The 19848-nt window shown below is 45.9% G+C and overlaps 1 protein-coding gene across 12 annotated transcripts in view; it reads right to left on the bottom strand.

Annotated features, from left to right (window-relative positions):
- The window catches only part of LOC142575875 (beta-1,4-N-acetylgalactosaminyltransferase bre-4-like), a 132445-nt gene extending 113160 nt beyond the window's left edge, over positions 1-19285 (bottom strand). For 9 of the 12 annotated variants that reach the window (XM_075685619.1, XM_075685620.1, XM_075685616.1 and 6 more), the window contains exon 1: positions 19224-19283. Coding sequence is in view for 1 of the 12 variants with exons in the window: in XM_075685612.1 (XP_075541727.1) it covers positions 225-290 (66 nt within the window). In the remaining 11 variants the exon portion in view is untranslated. Of the gene's footprint in view, positions 1-224; positions 316-19223 lie in introns of all 12 variants that reach the window. The other 3 variants (XM_075685612.1, XM_075685614.1, XM_075685615.1) reach the window with 3 other exon arrangements.
- Positions 19286-19848: the final 563 nt, after the last annotated feature.

Genomic DNA, 19848 nt, shown 5'->3' with positions numbered 1-19848 from the left:
CCAAAAGTGGGGTGCAAAATTTTTGTGTCAATACTTCCTAATCAATTTCTCTTGGTGGTGCTCGTGAAGGTTATTTTCTACCACCACCTAGGTGCTATAATTGATTTTAAAAGAAAATAATAATTTTGATGCACAACTTGTTTAACACTGTTGATGTCTTGGGTTAACTTGTGCAGAATACCAGAAACCATTGAGCCCGCCAATGCTTGTGTAAGTAGCTGCACCTTTCCCTGAGGTGGTACGAAGAAGGAAGTTCCGTAGCTGTGATGTCGTCGACCAACTTTGTGCATGGGAGTCCCGCTTGTCAGTAGAAAACTGCAACAAAATATTGCGAGGTACAATATAGCCTTTTCGGTAAGGAGAAACGGTGGGCCTCCGAATCGAAACCTGGATCCAGGGCTCACAACGAGCAGGGAGGCCACAGTTCAATCGTAATTCGAATTGGTAACTTTCTGAAAACACAACAAATCAATTTCGCGTGTGCTTTTGGAGACTTGTATAGATTTTGCAGCATAATTAATACCAAATATCTATTTTTGGTTACTGGAAGGATTTCTTCAAGAGAGCATTGTGAAGGCCTCTTTGCAGCCTATTCAATTGCAGCCTTATTCTAGAATTCTGTCCAAGTCATAGCCTGTTCTTTCTCTGCACTGTTTGCTTTAGTTGGAAATAAAGACTACTACATTTAATGATGCTCACAAAAAAGTTCATTGGTCCCTGTACACGTTTTATAAACATTTTATTTGCCATTTTACCTAAGACAATCTTGTTTTTTATTTGTTGCTAAGGTTTCTATGTTCGCTGTAAAGAAGTTGTATTCACTAAGCATCCACTGCATCGGTCATATCAGCATACTGAATCACATTTGCATTTTTGAAATTGACTGTATTTTTACTGCTTTTTCAAACATATATGAGCCATTATAGAAGGTTTTGTCTGTGTGGAGACAGGAAACAGCCTGTCTTCATGCTGTCTTAATATGCGCGATCCACCTACTCGCACTCAGTCTGCTGCCGTTAGTACTGCATGAAACCGTTTAGAGCGCAGTTCACCTGACGTGATAGTGGTATTTATTCGCTGTATTTGCTTGCGGAAATGACATATGTCACTTCTGCATATGGTACCATGCACTTACACATCAGTGCAAGCCTACTGGCACATAAGGTGCACGTGAAGTGCAATCTGCTCGTAGCCTGTGGAACAAGGCAAATAGAATCGTACATTTGCTGCAATATTTCGCACAGACATGATCATCAAGTTCACTGCTACTGCCAGCATACATAGCATAGCATGCTAATACTCATCAATAAGTTTCACGAAACAATGGTCTTTTCTGACTCTGGAAATGTAGAACAACTTACAGGCATAGTGCTAAAACATTGAGAATGGCTCAATAAAATAAGTGAACTGCTATGTTTTATGCGCCTACCGTGTGTGCTTCGACTGATTTGTAACACTTGTGCAAGCTGTATCTTAAGTTCTTAAAAATAAAGGGGCATAATAAAACCTACCTTTTTTTGCCAAACATGTGTAGCGGCCGACATGAGACTTTGTATGAAAACATCCTATAATGTTTCATTCACAGTTTTAGTACACGTCAAAGTTGGTGAGTCCTGATGCCATTTGATCACTAGAAATCCTAATATTTTCATCAAATTTTTGGCAGAAACTGTTGTCTCGCAGTTTAAGAAGAAGGTGTTGGAGAACAATGTATAGAGCACAAATATATTACTTTGCCAACCTTGGGAACTATTTCGGTACTGGTGCTATGTATTGACAAAAATATTTCATTGCGCTGTATTTATTGCTTCTTTAAATGATTTCAATTTAGTATTTGTACAATTATACAGTGGCATGAAATCAAGGGTTTGACAACAGCTCATCTGATTTAGTCATCACATTTAGTCCAATGATTGCTGTGAACCTATTGCCTTAAAAAGCAGCAGCCCTATGCCGCTTTTTGGTTTCCTACCGTGACATCATCAACAATCGATAATAGGGGCTAAACAGAACTCAGGCCATTACGCTAAAGCTATTGCAAACAAGAACCTATTCGAATACGCTTCTAATCAGCAAGATATATGTGGAGTTCTCTACACCTACAACATGCGTATAATGTAATGACAGCACAAATGCTCTGGCGTTGCTCCGCGTTACGCAGCGACAAGGACAACACTGAAGAGGGGTGGGACGCAGCTCTACGCGGCCTCACGTTCGAAGGACAGCTATGGGCAATCCAACGGGCCCGCGAAGCGGCCGAAAGGCTTGGCCTTTCGGTCCCAACGTGGGAGACGTCCGCTTCGGCTTAGCCCATAATAAAGTTTTTCCATACATCCATCCGACAAACATTGATACCAAGGATAACATAGGGGAAATTACCTTTACTTACTAATTGAAATAAAGAAATGATAAGTGAATGAAAATTAAAGTGGATGAAAAAAGAACTTCCCGCAGGTGGGGAACAATCCCAGCGCTTTGCATAACGCGCGCGATGCTCTACCAATTGCCATTTGGTAGAACATCGATAAGGTAAGTGGAACGGCCAGATAAGCAGGACGGCAACGGGCCTGAAGATGGCTCCTAATTATGGGAATATTTTCATGGCATCGCTTGATGAACCCTTTCTGTGGCCAGACCTTTCAATCCGCTTATCTACAAAAGGTTCTTAGACGACATATGCTTTATTTGACACCACGACGAGGAAAGTTTCCTTATATTTGTAGCAGATTTAAATTCAGTTCACCCATCAATCTGTTTCACAAACAGCTATTCTAAATCAGCTGTAAACTTTCTTGATGTCACTGTTCAAATTAAGGATAGTCGCACATTCACAACCTTACCTGAAAAACCACCAGACCACCACCAATATCTTTATTTCCAAAGTAGCCATCAACAACATTGCAAGAAAGTCATCCCGTGTTCACAAGCCCACCGATACCGCCGCATCTTCTCTGACTAGACAGATTTCGAAAGTCACGCAAATGAACTCAAAACGACCCTGGTGGCGAAGTACCCAGAAAGCTTCGTTGGTGATGCTTTAAGCTGAGAACAAACCTTAGACAGAAATGAAATTCTAAAGGGCTAAAAGCCGCGCTATTCCAAAAAACCAACCTTGTCCTCACTCACTCGTTTACATTACCACACGTCAACAAAATCCAAGCCAAACACTTTAATAATATTCAGCAGAGCGCACGTTTGGCCTCAATTTTCACAAAACCACCCCTTGTTTCCATTGCCGGAGAAGGAACCTAAGAAGCATCCTCGTCAGAGCTACAACAACACGGGTCAAAACATGCAATCAGACTGAAAACCTTGTGGTGAACAACGCTGCAAGCTTATGACTCCAACCTGCCTTGCTAAGGCTACTTCCTCTGATTTTCCATTCAAAATTACGGAACCTTTAAATTCAGACGGCAACAATGCGATCTACATGCTCCATTGTAACGTCTGCAACCAAAGTTATATAGGCCAGACGGGGACCGTGTTCAGACGTCGTCTAAATAACCACAGAGCTCAACAGAGTCTGCCAGAGCATTCATTTGACGAAATACACATATACCTGTTTATCTTACACCGGTGGCCGCTTTTGACCAGCTAAGAAACGTTAAGCATTATCGTGCGACGCAGGACGCGCCTGCATGCATCGGAAATTTCTCATGTTACGGATGGTTCTACCGTTGCCTGATGTCGCAGAACCTTGTGTAATCTGATTGTACAGGGTAGTCCTTTATGAAAGGAAACACGCGAGTGTGTGGCCCCTGCTCTACGGAGGCTGCTTATAGCGCCAGCAACAGGCAGCAAGGGTCCGCTCGTCGCGTCATCTATTGGCCGCCAGAATAACCAGTCATGGCCGATAGACAAGAGCCTGCTAGAATTAGCTGGAACCCCACCCCCCTCGCCTGGCATCACTGTTGCGCAAGAAGCGGGGCTTGCGGCGCTATGTCTGCTGCTAGCTAACCGCCATGGGCACGCAAGCGCACTGGAAGCGTGGAATCACCAACATACGCCTGGTAGTTGTTAGGTACTGCTGGCCTACCTATATTAATGCCTAAGCATTCTAGGGCTATGTCCCTCGGAGCTCCGTCCGTCCGTCCGTCCGTCCGTCCGTCCGTCTGTTTTTCTATCTGTAACGCGTGACACGATGCACTGCATGCATAGGTATACATGAGGTCCTATGGAGATGTATAAGAGAATGCCTTATGACTACGTATGTCTAATGAAATTTATGATTATAACTATATATATTGAATACTGTTGTATTAGGGTTTGGCTGATAAGACGAAAAAGATTAGTTACGATAAAATTAGTTAAGCGTAACGGGGATTAATTGTAGGTAATTAGGAGGGCTGAGGCTAATAATTTTTTTAAATTATCAGACTGATCAAGAGTTGCTAATTGCTAAATCAACGCAGCATAATTAAGAATAATTAAGGGTGCCTTGAAATTAGACCTAATTCCGCAATCTCATAATATTAACTGGCCACAGACGCCTCCGTAATAACGGTAACTAAGGCTCATTAGATAATTAAGCACATGTCATCAAAGTAGAAATAACTAAGCCTAAATAATTAACGAAATAATTACGTTCATTTAGCTAAAGTAAAGTTTCGCCTGATTGCACCTCTTCCTGAACCTCTCCGAATCAAGCGAGGTTTATTCACGCTATGGCGGGAGTGGGGAGTGTAAGGTTCGTCGGACGATCTCGCCGCTGCCACCAATTGTAAGAGTTGTAGGTCGTAGGGAGGAACTTGGGAGGAACTAGGCGTACAGGGCTTATTTAGAGATATTTACATTAGAACAAGAGATGCATTCGACAGTCTAGCGTGGCTCCCAAATAGAGCACGCAAGACGAAGCATACAACATGCGAGCACGAAGCTTCAAACACACTGCCTGTCGAGCACGATCATAGAGTACACTGACGAGCACGATGACGAGCACACTCTAGCAGCCGACAAAGAGCGGCTTATAAACATTCTGTGCTCCCTAGGTCCCTAGGTGAGGGAAACGTTCGAGTCATCGTAGCCGAGCCGCCTTTGAGCGGGAAGGCTTACACACACACGTACGCACAGCTTTCACTGCCCTCACCGAGGCAAGAGGGGCTTCGCAGAGCTCGGGGCTTACGTCTTGACAAAATGAGGCGCCTCTTATTCCCCAAGTTGGCCCCTGCAGCGTGGCCGCCGGTTCTCCATTGTCTTGCATCTTCAAAGGCGCGTGGGACGTTGCCGCCAGATATATTCCCTCGGGAACTCCCCCGCTCACGGTAGACCAGATCGGCGGTGGCGAGTTCAGTAACATGCCTGGTTCGTCGAACTCATGTCGGCTTTCCCGCGACGGAGAGTCGCTGACGCGGGGCATTGTCCTCCGCACACAGTAGACTTAGTGGCGCCGTTCGAGTGGAGAATGACGGTGGCTTCCCAGAAAATGCCAACCCTGCTGCTGCAACTGGCTGAGAAACCTTGCATATTGGCACCTCGGCAGGCTATTCCTAACAGGAGCCAGAGCTCCGTACTGCGAAAAACTATGCAGAAACTGTACTGGAGTTGTCGAAGTGTACATAAGCCTACCCCAAATTTCAAGTTGGCCCACTGCAACTTTCTCCAAATTTCAAGTTAGCCCACCTCCAAATTTGAAGTTGGCTCACCCTGAAAGTTCAAGTTGGCCCACTCCAACTTTCTCCAAATTTCAAGTTAGCCCACCCCCAAATTTGAAGTTGGCCCACCCCCAAAGTTCAAGTTGACCGACTCCCGAAATTCAAGTTGACCCGCTCCCAAAATTCAAGATAGCCCACCCGCTAAATTCAAGTTGGTCCACCCCCAAATTTTAATCTGGCCCACCCCCAAATTTTAGGTTCGGCCCATCCCGAAACTTCAGGTTGGCCCACCCCCAAATTCAAGTTGGTCCAACCCTAGTATAGGCTTCCACATGCATTTTCTGTAGACCCTATGTATCTCTATGGTTATTCCCTCTAACCAATGATTTTAATTGTTCCTCATCGCTTATTAACTATTACAATGATTACATGTCGTAAATTCGCACATTAGGCATTATTGTGCAGGTACAATTGTACCTTACGCTTTTCGCGTGGAGGACAGATCTTGCTGAGGTACTCGCCGAAAAAATGCTTACGCATTAAAATACGCTGGGAGTGCTTATTATACCAGCGGGCAGATGTCGGTGCTTAAACGTTTCCGTTGTGCTCCCGCACCGGGCGCGGTTTGCTAGCAGCAGACGCCGCATTGCAGGCCTCACCTGCTGAGCATCTACCTGGCGTGGGATGCGCAGCCGCTTGCCTAACAGCCGTGTCTGTTTATTCTGGCCACCAATAGATGGCCCTACAAGCGGACGTGCTTCCCCTTGCTGCTTGTTGCTGGCGCTCTAAGACTCCACAGAGTAACCGCGGAGCACAGGCCACGCGGTCGCGTGTTCCCTTTCATAAGGCACCACCCTGTATGAGCGAGGGGAATTGTGTAGTACTTTCTGGAAGACACGTCGGCACCAGCGAATACTCTGGAGCCTTCGATGACTCATGTATAAAAGCCGACGCCCTCGACGCACAGATCTGATTTTGGATGATCGCCGACTGTGTCAGCCGGTATCGTTTTTCTTTCAGTGTACCCTGTTTTTGAGGGTGCAGGTTAGCCCAATAAAAATACTAGTCACGCCATTCACAGTTTCGCTGCTTTCTTCACCCTCACTAGTACGTGACAATGCGCGTCTCGCTTCTCCAGTCGGGGTTCCGCTCTTCTCGCGAACGGGATTAGAGTCATGTTTTATCCACAAACTTAGAACAATCACATGCGGCATAAATGAACACATGGGATACCTCTCGTTTCTTAGTCCAAAAGTTAGAGTAACTAAATAATAAATCAATCAGCGCATATGCAAACACAATACGTAGGTGATGTTGAAAGAATGCCCACTATACTCCATTGGGGGAGCGGACCAACCCGTCCACATTACTCTTACTTCGCCGAATTATTATAAGTATGTTTACAATCTTTCTTTCTTTTTCTTTTTTTTTCTTTTTCCTACGTAGGATTTTTCCAGCGATTTCTTATATTTTCTTGTCTCTTTTGTGTCACGATCAGTCGTTAGTACTGCTCGTAACTGACTCTGCCCCCGGCCTTTCTTCAGCTTTTTTGTTATTTTGTTATCTTAATTTATTATTTTTACTGGGAAAAACTGAAAACAACTACAGACAATCCAGAGGGCTCAAGAAAGGGCGAAACATCACGGTATTCCTGCCCCGACGTGGACCCGCGGAAGCTCCTCAGGATCAAATAAAGTTCACTGTCTGTCTGTCTGTCTGTCTGTCTGTCTGTCTGTCTGTCTGTCTGTCTGTCTGTCTGTCTGTCTGTCTGTCTGTCTGTCTGTCTGTCTGTCTGTCTGTCTGTCTGTCTGTCTGTCTGTCTGTCTGTCTGTTCTATTTCTTTTTATTTTTTACTCATTACTAATTTTGCTACACCTTCGTTTGATCAGGACACCTTAAGATGGCTTGTGTGTTTACCATGTAAAAGCACACGTCACAAATTCATGTTTATTTATTTATTTATTTATTTGAATACCCTCAAGACCACAAGGCGTTACAGAGGTGGTGGGTTACATTATAATTAAATAGTCAAGCAATAGTCAAGCAAAATAGAAAAAAATTACGTACTAGTAGGCATCGAAATATACATCCTAATATACGCCATTATATACAAGAAATAGAAGAACAAATAGTGAGATAGTTGAATAAAAAAAAATCGGCAAAGAAATATAAAAACAGCTAATTAGACTTATAGATAATACAGAAGGGGTTGAAAAACGTTAATTACACCTAATTAGAAAAGATAGTCATGATGGCAGTCTTGAAAGATTTGCTATGCTCTGTAGGAGCAATGGAGGCGGGAAAGTTTTTGGTAAGAATGGTTTTTGGTAAGAATGAATGTAAGAAAAAGTTAATGCGACAATAAGGAAGGGCAACATTGTTAGGATGGTCCACGCACGATGACAAATAGGATGGTGCTGAGACCAATTCAGCCTGAAGAAATGGATTGTGAAAATAAATCTTATGAAACAGAGACAGGCGAAAAACGTTTCTTCGCATTATCAGGTTACCAAGGCCAAGAGAAAGTTTCATTGAGGTGATACTTGAAGTTCGGTTACAATCCTATAAGATAAATCTCGCCGCTCTGTTTTGTATATGTTCTATTGAGTCAGCTAGAGTGTTTGGACGAGGATACCATATCGCTGCTGCATATTCTAGTTTAGGCCGAATTATTGTCTGATATAAAATTAGTTTAATGTTTGCAGGGGTTGGTTAGTTTCTACAAAGATGTTCCAGTGAACAATTCGCTTTGTTAGTAATGTAGGTTATGTGATGACACCAGGAAAGATTACTGGTTATTTGCACTTTGAAGTACTTGTAAGATGACGCACGATCTAATTTAGTTCCATTAATAAGGTTGTCAAAGGAACTTGAAGGTATGGAGAGGCGAGAAATAGTGATTACATTATATTTGGTTGCTTTGAGTGTCATTTGCCAATTGTTACACCACTCAGATACGGAGTCAAGATCAGATTGAAGAACAGAAAAGTCGCTTTTACTGGGTATCGGGCGAAAGATGACGTAGTCATCTGCGAGCAACTTTATGGAGGACTTAAGGCTGTTAGAGCGGTCGTTAGCATGAATTACAAAAAGCAGAGGACCTGGCACAGAACCCTCTAGAACTCCAGATTTAACAGCGCAGGGAGAAGAGAAACTATTATTAGTCATTACATATTGAGTGCGATTAGGCAAGAAACACTCAATCCATTTTAATATGCGAGGACCAAATTTAGTACGCTCATTTTAATAAGTAGTAACCGATGAGACGCCTTGTCAAACGCTTTGGCGAAATCGAGAAGTATGCAATCAACCTCCAAACCGTGATCGAAAGAGAAAATTACTTTATGGGTGAAAGATAGAAGCTGTGTTTCACACTAGTATTTTTTGCGAAAGCCATGCTGAAGGTCTGTAAAAAATTAGTTAGATTCCAAAACTTTTATTAGATTAGTGAAAATTACACGTTCGAGCAATTTACAGGGCATAGATACTATAGATATTAGTCTGTAACTCAGGGGGGAATGCGTGTTACCGAACTTAAATATAGGAATCTCCTCCCCCCCCCCTTCCAGTCGTTAGGTAGGTTGGAGCACTGGATGTACTGAAAATTTGAGATAAAATTATTCAAGAATATATAGCAGTGTTTTTAAGAAATTTAATGTTGACTTCGTCGATGCCGCTGGTAGAGGACAACTTAAGTTTGTGGATTAAAATTGGAATAGCTGCAGAATCGATAGCAATAGGATCCATCGGACAAAAGTATGTGTTCTGTAGCTGTGGCACTAAAGCTGCATAACAGGAAGAAAAAGACATTACAAAAACGTCATTTAGCGCAAAACAACAACCTTCGCTGCGCTGCCCGTGGCCACTGGAATCAGTAACGGTGTTAACATTTCCTTTTACGGGTTCCACTACATTCCAAAACTTGGACGCATTTGTAGTTGGCAGTGAAGGCAGCGTAGTGTTAAGATAATTGTGCTCGGCTTGAGTTGAGTTGAGTTGAGTTATTGTAGGCTACTGGTGGGATTAGCCTTGCAGTTGCTGCCGGCAATTGCTCCACCGTAGCGACACTTAAAATAAATAAATCCCATAACCAGACACAGACCTCAAAATTATAAATGGTCATTCCTCAGTTCACCATGTGTAGGCCAAATCCGTGTCCTGTAGGTAATTTAAAAGAAGGCGAGAGACCTCCTTCCTACACAACCGGTTCCCACGCGGGAAAACAATGTCCTGAAGAGAACTGTGAAGAGCGCCTGTCTTGTTGAGGCACCCGAATAACACCCTCCTTTCCGCGTTATACACAATACAGCACATTAGGTAATGCTCGGCCTCTCTGATAGCAGTACTATAGTCGGAAAGGGCATTACGGTGAGCGCATATGCGAACATTATCGTTCGAATTTTTAGCTTGGTAAAAGAGTTGCTTTTTTTTAAAAGAAAAGCTTCTCCAATTGTGCTGTAAATCACAGCGAATGTCGTTTTTTTTTACATAAATTGAAGCGAGATCTACTTCTAAATCAAGCCTGCCACTTTGTTTATAAAAAGGTTCGAATTCTGTTCGGCTGTTCTTTCAAAAAAGCCAGGCATATACTCATCTATAAACACTTCCAGTTCTCTATTAATTTCTGTATATTTAGCTTCGCTGTAATTTTTTACTGTTTTTGTGTAGCGGTTTGACGTGGGACGTAACATGTTAAGGTGAAGGAAATCAAGAAATGGTCACTAATGCCAGGAAGGTAGGTCAGTCGATTCACAAGGTTAGGCGTTGACGTGATGATTAAGTCGAATATGTTTGCCGAGGTTCTGCCTATTCTAGTTGCTTCAGTGACCATTTCTGTTAAATTGAAAGGTAAACATAAATAATGAAAGAGGTACTTTCGGCTCAGGTTTCCGTGACGACAGGGTAAGATTCTGACCAGCCGATTTTGGGGTAATTAAGGTCACCAAGCAAAATAGGGGGCTTGTGGGTACTGCCTGACTAAAAAATCAAGCGCATCATGTAGTTCGTAGCAAAAGTTAAAGATCTTGTTTGGTGGTCGGTGCATGCACACAGTAGCGTAGTTTGAAGCTTGAGCTAAACACGAACGCATAAGAATTCTAATGAAAAATGAAGGAAAACGATGTTTGACGCAAGCACTTCAGTAACAATAATAATGACGCCGCCTCCGGATTGGACGGGCCGGTTGCGGCAATAAACAGCATACTTTTTATTGCAGACAAAAAGTTCATCATTTTTCACACTTGAGGATTCAGTGATAACAACAGTTAAGTTTTAAATGTTCTTTTCTCCTTGAAGTCGACCAAAGTCTCTTCAAGGTGATTATCGGCGTTGATGAAGCAGGAGGCAGGTTGGAGGTAACAAAACTTGAAGATATATTGCGACGGAAATATTTACACAGTCAAATACAGAGTTAGCAAAAGAACACTGATACAAAACACACAAGTAAACAGCGCCTTACCCTTCTACTTTCTCTTAAGTTAGAGCCTAGGACAACTGTCACTACATACGATCAACCGAGTCTCACTGTTCTACCATTAAGTGGTTACGGCCCAGACTAGCATTGCATCGTACGGAGTCTTACTGTTCTATCAGGTTTAGTGATTACAGCCTAGACTGAGGAACAAGCACCTCGTCTCGATTGTTATAGGGAAAAGAGACAAAGAAAAAGGGCGGTAGGGCCGTTAGCCCATCCCACGGAAGCAATTGCCAATGAGAGTTGACAGTTTCTTAAGCCACAACCCAAAGGGATGGGCTTACTCTCAAAAGTGAATCTATTGGAAAACCACCCTGTTTTCCCTCTTCCCACATCTTCTTCTCCCCCTCCTATTTCCACGTGGTCAGTGACGGCCTCGGCAAACACGCCAGGCATGCACAATTTATTGAGGCCATCTCGCACCTCAGCGGCGTTTCTAGCAAGCAGGGGGCTCGGGCGCTGGTATCCCAACACCGCGTACCGTAGTCCCCCTCGAGGTTTGTCCTGGTAGAAAAATAATGACCGCTAGTGGCATCCGGACTCGGGTGCTCTTAAAACGACGTTCTCCGAACGCGGCCTACGCATGCGCACCGCGCCCCTCTCTACGGCGCGCACTGCATGTTGTAACACGACACCAAGCGGGCTCTCCCCAGCGCTCAAAACAAGATGCACGTGGCTGCCGCGCGAATGCGTAGGGGCGTGAACCCCCCGCTCCGTACGCGCCAGACGTGGTCAACATTGCTAGCAGCTGCGTCTCTAACCAGCAGGGGACTCAAGAGCCGGCGCCACAACGTCGCGTATACAACCGTCCCACTCGAGGTTTGTCCGCGTGGCCCTATTATGACCATCGGCGGAATGTCAACACAGCGCGCGTAAAAGCATGTTCTCCGAATCCGTTTTCCGCCTTTGCACCGCGCCCCCCGCGGCGGCGCGCGCCTCGGCTCGTTACCCGACACCACGCGGGCCGTCCGACCCCTCAAAAACAGAAACGGTTGCTGCCCGACGCGCTGGGGGGGTGGACCCTTCCCAATTCACAAAACGCATGGGCAACTCGCGGCACTGCAAAAGTATGTACAAAACAATCATGCAGCCCTACACCGTCCATTCTGCCTGTTCGAGAGATGAGCGGCCTAACAACAACGATGTTTGCCTAACAGGGCATCCGGAACAAATAAGGTGTCACGTTTATTGTTGATGCTGCAGGCGTTAGTAAACAAGAAAGAGAGGCTTCTAGGGATGAGCTAAGTATCGCATAATTTGTTAGGACGATGTTCGGTTACGGGAAATTGACTCAGTGACTGGTGGTCTTAGTCAAGGGTAAAACGGACGCCGACTGAAGACTTTAAAAGGAAAGAAACCAAGATGTTTCGGCTCTGATACGGGGTCCTTGCTTACAATTAAAGTAAATGAAAGGGGGGAGATGGTTATGTAGATGTGAATAGATGGCGCAAACAGCGGGCATAAATGGAAGAAAGGCTGCCATCATTGCAGTTCAGCGTGGAATCAGTAGTTTGAATCAGTAATGACTCGAGATGCAAACGCGAGGTTAGATTACTTTCAGTGGCTAGCACATGCGCCCTATCCTAGTCAAGATTATGTCCTTCTGTTACATAATGCTGGGCAAGGGCATTAGAAGAAACTTGATGATTTTTCACGTCATGACAATGTTCTTTGATTCGCCTTTGAAAACTGCCCGTCTTGCCGATGTAGACATTACTACAGTATGCACAAGATATTGTACACAACACCTGGATACCTTTCTTTCGGAAGTTTGTCTTTGACATTTACAAGCACGTTTTTCAACTAGTTTCGCTGGCACATGTGCAACGTGCACATCAAAAGAACGAAGTATACGGGCTAAGGCCTCGCTAGCACCGGGAGCATAAGGTATCGCAGCGCGTTTACGAGGGGCAAACGTGGCGGAGGAAGCACTAGTCCAATGTATCGGGAGGCCACTAGCTTGGACTTCAAGCAAGTGGCCTATTTCAAGCTTGGACTATTTCAAGGCGCTTTACTGCGTACACACCCAGGGTTCCCTCTATGCCGCTTTCCTCTTTCTGTTCCCCCATTCCCTTCCCCTATTGTAGGGTAGCAAACCGGACGCTCGTCTGGTTGACCTCCCAGCCTTTCCTTTCCTTGCTATCTCTCTCTCTCTCTTTTATAATGAAAATGAGTTCTTTGTGTATTTTGCTTGCCTCTCTCTCCCTGTTATCTTTGTTTCCCCTTTCCCATTCCCCCGGTGTAGGGTAGCCAACCGGACATTATACTGGTTAACCTCCCTGCCTTCTACTTTTCTCTTTCCTCCTCCTCCTTGCTTGCCTCTTCTTTAGGGAGGCCAGGGTTTAACTCATTGTTATCGGATAGGCAAAGAAGTTTAGTCACATAAATGCATTCGCGCACCAAGGAAAATAACACTTTTGAGCATGGGAGTACAAGCAAGAAAGGATTGCTAAATTTTTTACGTCATAAAGGACTGCATGAACTAACCTGTATAACGAAACGGAACGGTGACAACTGGCTGCATCATTGGTGCCTTTCTATGCCCACTGAGTGTAAACGCGGGCATCCAGATGCTTTAGAGCGCTGTTTATGCGTCTGTTGATGACGTTTGCCGAGGAACGTAGAGCACGGGCGTGTCAGCGTCGCTGAACCATCCCGGCAACACAGGTTCCGAACAGTGTTCAGGTCGGGCTACGGCACGTGGCTCTTGATGAAAGGTGACGGCACTCCGGAAAGATGTCGGCTCGTATGCACAGCTGCTACGGCGCATACACGAGAACAGCATGAGCGGAACCTATATAACGAAACGGGGTGGTGTCAAAGACGGCTGCATTCATTGATGCGCTTCCATGCCGACTCTTCCGCTTCTCACCCCGTGACCCCTTGTCACCCGTCCTGCGGAATGCGTCAAATACCTGAACACTGCCAATGATGAGGAGAATGACTCCGCAGATTCAGCATGAATAAACCCACTACCAAGGACTAAGTTCTTTAGCCCTTTTGAACCATGGGACTCCTGACAGTGATAGAAATGGTCAACGGGATCAGTGCCGCGTGATGAGTTGCTCGTTCCGTCAATGGCACCTGCCAGTACCAGCGCTTTCAATGCGAAACGTGCTGGGCTCTCCTTACCGCTTTAACCCTAAACTAAATCCATAGAGTGGCATTTAAATCCTAAAAAAACCTACACTCTATTTGCGCGCGAAAACCTTGAAAAAGAAATCCTTCTCCAAACGCGGTTCAGCAGATAAAAATTCTGCAATTGTAACCGATACCGCACCAACTCCATAAACATGAAATTACTCAGTAATGGTTTGTCTTTACAAACCTCCACTATCAATGCTTATGTACAAAAAAAAAGAACGGCGCGACCACTAGTCACCAGTGTCGCAAAACCTGCTTCGCTCTATGATTCGCGTAACTGGCTTGTACAAAAACAACAACACGAACCCCTGAGCCCAACGCGAAATCTTTGAAATGAAAAGTAATACGTCCTTAATGACTAACAAAAGAAAAATTGTATTGCGCACTAACTACAAAAGAAAGCTTATGGATGCACTCAATTCGACAATTACTCATGATTAACGAACACTCGATGCGGTCGCAGCCTAAAGGCCTTTGGGCCACGCACAGGACAACAAATGGTGCCAGACATACACTACCTACTGCAGTCATCTGCCACATTGCCTTCCCGAGGCTTGCTTTCTCGTCCCTGACTGGGAAGGCTGTCAACGCGGGAACAATAGCCACTCCCCCTTTGTCCTCGCTCTCCTGGAGCATTCCACTTCAAGGAATGTTATACTAGCCCGGTTCCGACGCGCATGTCTCATAAAGGTTGATGGGCACAACGAGAACAATGTAAAAGAGTGAGCCAAGCTTTCGACAAGTGTACTTGTCTTTTTCAAGAAAAAGACAAGTGCACTCTTCGAAACGTTGGCTCCCTCTTTTGCCCTGTTCTCGTTTTGCCCACCGTCTTGAATTTCCACCTCTCGCCTTCCCCATGTTCAGCCAGGTTGAGCATTTCAACTACACCCTGACTTGCAGAGGCGCGCCCTGTTCTCTCGCAGTTAGCCTTTGACGACACCTCCTTTTTCTGAGCCACCACTCTGAACCCTTTCCGGTTCTGCGGGTTGGTCTGTTCCTTTGTCTTACGATCTGGGAAGTTGCGTTTTTCGCGAGCTTTCTCTGCGCCGAACACTTAGCTCTTCTGATCCGGCGCCATCTAAAAAAAAAAGTTTGCGTTTCCAGGTGGTCATCGAATGTGCCGCTGAAAACGCCAGCGTCGGGTTCCTGCACTGTTTGGCAACTATGGCTTTCTGCTCTACTTTTGTCGATTCCGGAAGATCAAGATCGCTATAGTGCGCAGGTGCGAGGACGGTTCCCAGAATCTACTTCACCTTAGTGCTACTAAAAAGAAAAGCCTCGTCTCTGCAAGGAAGGCTTTTCTGAATCGCCACATACTGCACTTCTCTCTCCATTCTCGGCAATGTCAGGGGGTCGCTCAAGTGCTGAGGCACGAGAAAGTTATCCAGCCCTACACTGACCCTAATAGGGTTGCCGGAGCAAGCCTCGTCTCCGCAAGGAGGGCTGTTCGGATATGTGGCTGATTCCGTTTCGGTGAACACCTGCACTGTGCTGTCACCGAAGCTAGAGCCCTGAGCGATCTTCACTCCGTCTGACTGCGTCAAGTACTTTCTTCGCTTGGCCGCCACCATATCCTGATCCACCATATCCACCATATCCTAGACAATTCCGGAAAGTCGCCCATGCGTTCAGATACGAGGAAGGTTTCCCGCGCCTCATGGCTACGTGAAGAAGCCTCATCCTCCCAAGGGACGACCACGGGAATGGCCCCTCTCTGTAGACCGGCAACGGCCTCGCTCTCGACGTGCTCTGTCTCTTAAGGATTCCCGACCCCGCACATGTTGTGCTCATCTTTCACTGGCGCAACCTCAGTCCCCTCCAAAGAACAGACTTTGCAGTCGTCGTTCGAGCGCTCTCTCGCACTCAACAGGAATATCAAAATGCCGGAGCAATGCACTCTTAGCTTTATCGTAATTCCTGAAGTCTTCATCGGCGAGGCGAGCCAAGCAACATCGCACGTTAGAGAGAAATACCCCCAACAAACTAATACCCCTGTCACACGGGAAGGTTTAATGTCATTCGAATAGAATGGCATTCGATGCATCGAATGCCATTCGGTCTCTTGCGGTGCTACACAGTAAAATATAATGGAATTCGCAAATGAAAGCCATGACGATGTGGAACGAAATTTGTGAAATTGAAAGAAATTGTGTGCCAATTAAACGCGTTTATGAACTTTTGCGAGTACTTTTAAAACGGAAGAAAACATTTTGACGCCAATTATTCACAAATAAAAGCACTTCAATCAACACATTCAATATGGCCGACCGCCGCGACGGACTCCTGATGCAAAGAGTAATAGCGCTTGAGCACAGGCCTTGGTGAAAATATCATCGCGGTAAACATAATTATTTCTTTTTATAAGTCTAAAAAGTATAGTCTGACTTTTCTGATGCACGCATTAATTTTTGCGTTGCGTGTCGCTGTTGTCTATCAGGGGCCAAGAGTATACATTCGGTTTGAAATCGAATACGAATGAGTTCCCCTATTTGATTTGATGGAAAATGTCATTCCATTCGAATGATATTAAATTTTCCCAGTAAATCCTGATTAGTGGGATTATCTGCGAATGCCATTCAATTCGAATGACATTAAATATTCCCGTGTGAGAGGGGTATCAGAGGCCGAACCTCGCGGTCGAGCTTTGTCTCTCTGCATACCTGCTCGAAGAAGAACCGAAACATTCTATGCTTTCATCGCCCCTGAAATTGTGCAGGCTAACCCATGCCCGTTGAATCCTGAGCTGCTAGGTTTCCCTTCGAATTTCTTTCATTTCCGTTTCGTGCTCTTCGTCCCGCCTTATGCGTTCATCCTGCTGTTACGTTTCGCCTACGACGCGCGGTTTAGCCGGCGCGACTGCAACAAAGCGGCAGACATTTTGGCCCGTTCGGCGTCGCCGCTACGCTCCCCGCCAAGCGCGTCCAGGCATGTTCCGATGCCACGTGTCTTCATGTGCGTGTGTGAGGGTATGTGCCATTGTGCCCGACCGGAGGCGATACGACAGTAGAAGTCACCTTCTCCTCCCAGCCACTGTGCCCGACCGGAGGCGATACGACAGTAGGAGTTACCTTCTCCTCCCAGCCATTGTGCCCGACCGGAGGCGCTACGACAGTAGGAGTCACCTTCTCCTCCCAGTCTTTGTGCCCGACCGGCGGCGCTACGACAGTATGCGTCACCTTATCCCATTGTACAATCACGTGCTCGTCTATTGAGGGGTTCCTTCTTGCCCTCAACTGCGAGAGTATAAAAGCAGCTGCCCCCGGACGCCAAAGGAGGGCTCCGATTTCTTCTGTTGAGTAAAGTGCACTCCCGTCTCTCTACTTCGGTCAACCTGACCGCCAACTCTTTGCGATGTTAAAATAAACAAGTTGTTTTGTTGTTACCAGTCGACTCATGCTTTGCCGGGACCTTCGGATGCTTCCAGTTGTACCCCAGGCCGCCAGGCCAACGCTACCCTTGGGGCTTGCGACCCAGGTGCAACAACGGGCGTCAGCGCCGAGTTCCCAACAGGTCGTACCATCGGTGCGACCACAACAACCGTTGCCATCGGTGGGATTCAAACACTGCCCTTCCCTTCTGTGTTACTCTTTGTCCCACCTTATTTCATCTCCTTTTTCGCGTTCGCGTTCCGTCTGGGCCTGGATAACTTCCCAAGCTTCCTCGATATCCCCGTCATTTCTGCCACTTGCCTCTAGTACACCGATGACCTCCGCATTCATTAACTGCTTCCCACAATCTATCCAGGATTCCCCAAATCTCGTGTTTAGGTCCGTTCTGCGCAACGTTTTGCTGTCCATGGCTAGCTTTCTTTTTCCGACAAGTTTCTCATGAATTTTAGTCTATAAAGGAAGTACCTTTCAACAACGCGTCCAACACCCTTGTTATTAGGACGAACCGCGTTAAACCTGTCAACTCTGGAGGAAAAAGGTCGTGCACTCACCACGCCGAAGTCGAAGCGCCGCGTAGGTTATCGCACCGCCGCCGTTCAACGTTGCGACCGAGGATGCGAAGTTTTGTGGTATCCATTCACCATGGAGAGTAAGGGAATATGGGGCTGGACCCGATATCGAAGTCATTTGAACACACACGTTCATATTATATTATGTACAAGTTTTGCAAGCACAGAAGATCACGAAGTTCGCAATCAAGTTCCAGCTTCCGATCTCTCCAAGCATCGGTCTCACTTCTTAACAGCTGCGTTGTCATTTTCCAGTCGCCTTCCCCAAATCCGGTGTTAGCAGCCACGTGTGACGTCACGTCCCACCAATCCAGAGGTTGGTAAACATTTCGCTCTGAAGAGAGCTACGCACATCACTTTGAACAAAAGCGGAGTAGGGGAGGGGGATACACACTGACCCTTTCTCCGGCACGGACGTGGCAGTTTGGGCGAATGACACGTGAAGTGAAAGAACGTTCCCTCCTGGCAATGCCGCTCCTAGTTGAACTTGTCTTGGCAGTTTTTTCTATCGCAGAACCTCCCTGGTGGTCACTAATCATCACAGAGGACAGTTTTGACAAGGCCGTCAGCCCGTTCACCATTAACACGTTCTCCGCGACCGACTGTTGTCGCGTGGTAAACGGCCTATCACAACAATATTGTCTTTCTGTACTGTTTTGAAATTCTCCCCTTGGACACCGTTTAACTCTATTCTCTTTGATGTTCTATTTTGTTCATACGATGCCACGTGGTTTTTCCAATGACAACGTGGCAAATAGTTATAGAGACCCTAGGCGCTCTCCAAATACACCTTCCAGTGATCGTTGCCAGTGAGTAACAATAAGATGCATCAAAAGGTGTTCCTTAGCGGACTGCATGCGTCGGAAATAATTGCGGAGCACGAAGTGCGTAGCGGTCGCCGTGCTTTAGAAATCACCTTATGAAATATGCATATAAACAAAATTGTTCGTGACTTCAGGAACTTTTCCAAAGAAGCAAGGCAACCATGCAGACACAGAATTTAACTCGGTACACTGCAAAATCTGAAGACATAACGTGTGCGAAAAAACATACTTACGAACGCCAGCAAAGAAAACAACCGGAGCACGGCAGCGAGCCTCTGTGCTGCTCTTAGCAAAGGAAGGCGACTGACGTTTACGGCAGGCTATGGCGTAGCACAACGACCTTTTCACAGCAGGCGCAGCGAGAGTTAAACAGATGGCGGATCCATTCCCGCGCCCTTTCTGGGCCGCTGGGGTGCGAGGACACCTGCAATGTAAAGGAATCCTAGTACACCATCGCATTACTCTGCAGCAAAAATATGTTGGCACTCAAGCCACTTATCCATCAAACATGCAGAATACCTGAGGTGTTTAAAGACATCGCTAACGATCCGGGACGCAGAAAATGGGCTGGGACACACACAGCTGTGTCCCATCCTATTTGCTGTGTCCTGTGCCGTTAGCGCTGTTTCTAAGCCATCAACTCGCCCAATCTGCCGTTCCTATGCAGAATATGCGGCATAACGCACTAACTATACAAGCAATTTCTCTGCTCTCCCTCTGCACGGGCTGGTTTGATGCCGGTTGTTGGTGTACTTATGCCATTGTGTAATTAAAAAAGTTGTATGGTGCAATCGCGGCAATGTTTTATTGTATCAGCGAGCGAAAATCAGCCCATAGTACTCTTTAGGTGGGAACGCG

Source organism: Dermacentor variabilis, chromosome 3 (genome assembly GCF_050947875.1).
Source record: "Dermacentor variabilis isolate Ectoservices chromosome 3, ASM5094787v1, whole genome shotgun sequence".
Taxonomy (NCBI): domain Eukaryota; kingdom Metazoa; phylum Arthropoda; class Arachnida; order Ixodida; family Ixodidae; genus Dermacentor; species Dermacentor variabilis.
The sequence above is the reverse complement of the archived record's forward strand: the minus strand, read 5'-3'. Positions and strand labels throughout refer to the sequence as shown.